General features: G+C 49.2%; 1 protein-coding gene across 3 annotated transcripts; it reads right to left on the bottom strand.

Annotated features, from left to right (window-relative positions):
- Positions 1-391: 391 nt before the first annotated feature.
- On the bottom strand, positions 392-5,380 carry EMB1692 (Ubiquitin carboxyl-terminal hydrolase family protein). Of its 3 annotated transcripts, none has more exons than XM_048672249.2 (3): positions 3,687-5,380; positions 2,751-3,058; positions 392-1,476 (listed from the first exon to the last, which is right to left on the bottom strand). In XM_048672249.2, the coding sequence occupies exon 1, from the start codon at positions 5,320-5,322 to the stop codon at positions 3,823-3,825; it is 1,500 nt and encodes a 499-aa protein (XP_048528206.2). In that variant the 5' UTR covers positions 5,323-5,380; the 3' UTR covers positions 392-1,476; positions 2,751-3,058; positions 3,687-3,822. The 3 variants fall into 3 exon arrangements, with proteins under 3 accessions (XP_048528206.2, XP_048528207.2, XP_087381554.1); XM_048672250.2 differs by lacking the exon at positions 392-1,476 and adding an exon at positions 1,497-1,734; XM_087525428.1 differs by lacking the exon at positions 392-1,476 and having other exon boundaries at positions 2,597-3,058.
- Positions 5,381-5,658: the final 278 nt, after the last annotated feature.

Genomic DNA, 5,658 nt, shown 5'->3' on the forward strand with positions numbered 1-5,658 from the left:
CCTCCGTACCGTCGCCTCTGAGCATTCTGTGCGTGGGAGAAGACGAGCGCGTGAGAACAAGGCGAGACAACGCTCTAGTTTTTTTTTGCATATTTACCTGGTGGGCCCATTGGGTCAGGTCAACATGGCTACAATCCAAGCATTTCCAAGTGACTCGTTGGTGGGTCAATGCTAACCATGCAAGCTTAGGACCTAAGAGGAAGAAACTTACATAGTTTTGGGACCCACAACTACTGTTTCAAAGTTATAAGACTAAACTGACACACCTGTGATAGTTTTAGGACCCAAAAGTGCAGTTTCGAAGTTATAGGACTAAACTGACACACCTCTGATAGTTTTAGGACCCAAAAGTGCAGTTTCAAAGTTATAGGACTAAACTGACACACCTCCGATAGTTTTAGGACTTATGATGCATTTTACTCTAATACTAAACTTATTAATAGTCAGTCCAATTCAGTTTTACACCGAATTATACAGCTACAACCATTGCCTTGTTTCAGGTATCAGCGGCAACCAAATTAGGCCAAATTCTGAACTGGGTACAGAGCAGAAGGGTGAACTGGCGCTGGAAATCACACCGGAGAAAGCCTCAAATGGAGAGTGGTGATGCCTGGGGACGCACGCATCCCAATGATGGATCTAATGGATACTTGCAAGGTCTGTGCCTTACAGCATCCAACAAATTCAGCAAGCGTTTGGAAATTTCCTCCGTGTTCGGTCGAGTCACACAGGCACAGCAAGTTCAGCAAGCTCTTTGCCATTTTACCTCTCTTGAGTATTTCAGATCAACTATATATACCTTCCGTTTCCAGCATTACTCATGTTTTGATCTTCTTTTTATCCTTTCGGTCATCCTTCCAGCACCTTTCCAAGGCAGTTGGAATTGTAACAAAATCAGTTCTTGAAGAGCAGCTGACGAGTGTTGGAAGCAGCACGACCTGCACAGGTAGCTTGCACGGCTTCAACAGATACGGTCACAAGGCCACATTCCGGTCCCTGAAGAAGATTCGGGCACCCTTGATGATGCCTACACCCTCTGTTAGTTCTCAGTTCCATTTTATGTTGAACTCCCAATTTCATGTGCCAATTTGCAGTGCTTTGAGGAGGGTGCAAAGGTCTACTCTGATGAATCCTGCACCAACTGGTTCAGCCTTCAAAATCCACTCAAATGATGAGAACCTGGTAATGAGCATTTTACTTGCCCACGTCTTCTCGCTTCTTCCTCTGAACTTCTTGATGTTTTACAGTCGGCGAGCAACGGAAACCTTGGAGGGTATGGTTTATATGAATTCCTCGCAGCATTAGAAATAACAGGATCACAAAGATAACACAATTGGTCCCTACTGCTTGTATGATGTTGTCATGTTGACAGCCTTCAAGAAGATGAAGTGTCGTGTTTGGAAGGAAACAGTCCAATTTCTTGGACAGACAGTCCAAAACTAGATCCCCTGTTGCATGATCTTCAGAACAGGAGGGCTGGACCGGAGCACCAAACAAGGCAAATTAATTGTAACTCGAGCCCAGTAGTAAATTAGCAACATGATAAACACATCGTCACACGATCGACTGGCACTGCTAGATGGAACCAGAGCAGTCCTACCAGTCAAGTTTACGGGAGAACGCGGCCTAATAGTAATTGGAGCTCATATGCAACACAGCAGGATGGTAACCCGAGTTGGATGGGACCATCCAGCTCTGATGGAGGGAACAAGAAGACTGGTAATCATGGCCCAGCTGGTGGAAGAGTAACAGCATTAAAATCGAACAGATCAACACTGTGGAGTTAGTAATAGTAGGAACTGGAAAGACCAGAAGAACAGCACTACTGGACAAAGAGGGAGTTTTAATTTCACACTGGTGGAACAACAACAGATACATGCACAAGTCGATCTGATCATGAAAGAAGTAAAGAGGATCATCTGTGAATCAAGGTATAGTTTCTAGCCCAATGCAACTTAAAAAATATTATTCATAAGTGCTGAAAAGTAGCTACAACTCTTCAGGTACTAAGCTGACATATAGGTGGTAAAATAAGCGTTGGGTTTAAGTTTGAATATCATAAAGTTAAGGTAACTGCAATGATTGAAGAATGCACCTGCTCTTGTAGGCACCTTGCTATTTGTTTGTATTTGTTTGGGGAACCTTTGTTTTTAAACCTTATGTGTTTGGGTCTCTTTCAATACTTTGGAGTGATGGCATTTAGCTTTCTGAAGAGGAAGACATGTTTGTCGTCAAAGATATTCTTGAGTACCAACCCAAGAAAGAAAAGACGCTGGCGGGACATGACAACTACATGATGTGAGCAGCTTGCCCGTCTGTTTACGATGAATCATAAGAACCAAATAGAAATGTCCAGGAAATTATTTCCCTGTTTGCAGGTTGACAAGCATCAGCATTTCCATAGCAGCGGGTGCTTGTTTTCTCCTACAAGAAGTGCCTAGGGAACTTGATCAGGATTCACTACCGACATGATGCAAATTCATTCTGCAGGAAGTAGTTCCAGACTTCCAGTGGTGAACCGTACCATGTTCATTTTAGCTCAAATAGTGCTTGTTTCCAGTAGTGCAACCTCTAAACCTACCTAAAAATGAGCACATACAAGACTTCTGTGGTTTCAGATGTCCACAAACTTATATAATAGCAAAATAAAATCATAGGTGCGCATCGTGCCATGAAATATACACTTGCAAAAGTTCATGCAAAAATATGACCATCAATTAATTGTAGAAAATAAATAAATGTATACATACAGTTGTAGTATAAGGAACACTTGAATTGCAGGCTTTCACGAGCGGTGATCCTGCAGTCCTCGAGTGCTGGTTTAGTTTCCAATTCTGTTCTTCATTTCGGTAATCCAGAGGTACAAAGATGCAATATTGACGACCATATTCTGTATGTCGTAGCTTGGGAGTGGTCGTCGCAGACTCTACAGCATCCTTGTCGATGGTGCTGACAGCATCAACAGACGCTAGGACATTGTTGTCCTGGAGGTGCATGCCTCCATGGACAGAGGAAAGTGGAAAATTATGCCTCAGACAGGCCATAGTATTCGAACCACCTGAAAATATGCAACATTATTATCAATGTAGCACAGCACACAATCTGATTGGTGAAGATTGCAAGCAACAAAATGTATGTACCCACAAATATCAAAAAGACCCAAACACTGGGAGGACACAATTAATAGACTACTTCTTGAATGCTCAAGGTAAAAAAAGACATTAAACGTTCGAGGATTCCTCGTTGTCTCATGAGCTTGAAATTTTCATATGTTTGAAACAGGAAAAATTGACAGAACTGGTTCTAGGGTTTACATTTCAGCGACATGTTTGCATCCTGCCAAACAAAGCTCATGCATTTCTTTGTTGCAAATTTTACGAGGCATGTTCATTCCTGTGCAAATACTATGAACTTAGCTTTTAGGAATTCATTCATTATTTAGGTGTAGAAAACTCATAAAGAGAAAATGGAAACATGGCTTATCAGAACAAGCAAAATGCAAGAATTACCAGAGGACAACAATGGAAAGATCCTATATGCTTGTAGTGATATATACCAGTCCTATATACAGGCATATTTATTTTTCTTAAACGGGTCAGTACAAGCTAGGCGAGAAGGTTAACACATCGAAAGGTAAAAGTACAATTCGATTTGATGGCTAGCGTCACAAAGTAACAAGAACTTACCCTTCACCCTCGCCTTCAGTATCCAAGCTCCCAAGTTATGTACTAATACTTCTGGCTACTGAATATCGCTGAGAAGAATGCAGTTGAGCAATCCATGGTCACAGCGTGTGCACAAATCCTAGCATCTCGACACTCCTCACCAAACATCATGCTCGGTGCCACTGTCAACCAGCCCCTCCTCCGCAGCCTTCTTCACCCAAAACTCTTCCATGGCATCAGCTTCAGGATCATCTTCGTCGTCGCCATCCCCCTCGATTCCGCCTCCATCACCCACCTCATTCCAGTCTTCCCCAGCGACACTGTCTTCTTCAAACAGGTCCCCGAAATCACCATCCAACTCTGACGAACCCTCTGCTACATTATCATATTCCTCATCATCCTCGTCACTGTCGCCATCAACCGGAAAAACACCCTTCTTTCGAGCCCGTCTGATCTTCTTGCCCTCCCGGACAAGCTCCTCCAGCCGGTCCCTCCCAACCAGCATCCCGTCCTCCACGAGAAGCCTTCCCTCGTCGTCGAACGCCTCCACCAGGAACGCCGAATGCCGGACGCCCTTGATGCTGACGTAGAAGAGCTCCGGGTGGCGCACCAGCAGCGCGCGCAGCCGGTTGGGCAGCCCGAAGTCCCTCCGGAAGTGCGTGAGGTGGTCCACGAGCGTCCTCTTCTCCACCGTCATCGCCAGGACCTCCCGCACCACCGCGCACGCCCGCCGCTCCGCCATCTCCGCGCTCGCGCCCTCCTCCAGCGGCTCGAACGGGGAAGCCTCGGGCAGGCTGTGGAACCGGATGAGGTAGTCCCGGTGCGCGCGGCGGAGGTTGAGCCCGCGGCGGAGCGGGAGGTGCGGGAACCTCCGCGGCCGGTCGATGAGGCGGTCGGGCCGGACGGCGGGGCGGAGCGGCGGGGGGAGGGGTGAAGGAGGCGGCGGCGGCGGGTCGACCAGCCGGAGCGCGTGGCCGTGGGAGGTGTTTGCGAAGGTGAAGACGTCCGGGTGGCGGGGGCAGAGCGTGGCGCGGAAGTCCATGGCGAGGCCGAGGTCGGGCGCGATGTGCGCGAGCTTGGACACCAGGAGGCTGCGCCGGGGGGTCATGAGGAGGAGGCGGTGCACCTTCTCCGCGAGTCCGGGCGCGAGCTCGGCCCCGCGCAGGGCGGCGAGGTCGGCGGCGAGCGCGTGGGCGGCGGGGGTGAGCGCGACGGCGAGGGTGGAGAGGGAGGGCGAGAGCGGGCGGGAGATGGGCGCCTGGAAGAGGCGGAAGAGCGTGGGGTAGCGGAGGACGAAGGGGACGAGCGGGCGGCGGCGCGGGAGGCCGAGGAAGCGGCGGCAGCGGAGGAGGACGCGGAGCGGGAGGAAGCCGCGCGGCTTGGAGAGGAGCAGGGTGAGGAGCTTGCGGGCGAAGCGGAGCCGGCTCGCGCGCGCCGCCTGCCGGTCCAGCGCCGGGCAGCGGACCAGCTTCGGCGGCGGGATGGGCCTCGCCGGCGCTGCCGGAGCCGGCGCCGCCTTCGCGGCGCACCGGACAGCGAGCGTGAGGGGTTCGGGAGTGGTCGGCGCGGCGGCTGGATGGCGGAGGCGGCGGGGGTGAAGGGGGGAGAGGGGCTGCGCGTGCGCGGGGAGGAAGGAGAGGGAGGAAGGCGCCGCCATGGCGGAGTGGATGAGTGGTGGATTTTTTCTTTTTGCCGCTGAGGATACGCGATGGGATGCGAGAAAAAAAAAGATCTGTCTACTCTGTCTACTTGTTCTACTTCTAACTACAATGTAAATTTTTACAATATTGTTTTTGAGAAAACTTATTCTGAATTACTCCTTCCGTCTCATAATATAAGAAAACGTTCTTATATTATAGGACGGAGGGAGTACTTCAGAGATAGTACATGACAGCTACTCCCTCCGTTCACAAATATAAGATGTTTCGAATAATTTATGTAAACTACACACGGACTGAAATGATTGAGCAAACAACTAAAATCTATGTATATA

Source organism: Triticum urartu, chromosome 5A (assembly GCF_056163025.1).
Source record: "Triticum urartu cultivar PI428250 chromosome 5A, HENAU_Tu73, whole genome shotgun sequence".
Lineage (NCBI taxonomy): Eukaryota > Viridiplantae > Streptophyta > Magnoliopsida > Poales > Poaceae > Triticum > Triticum urartu.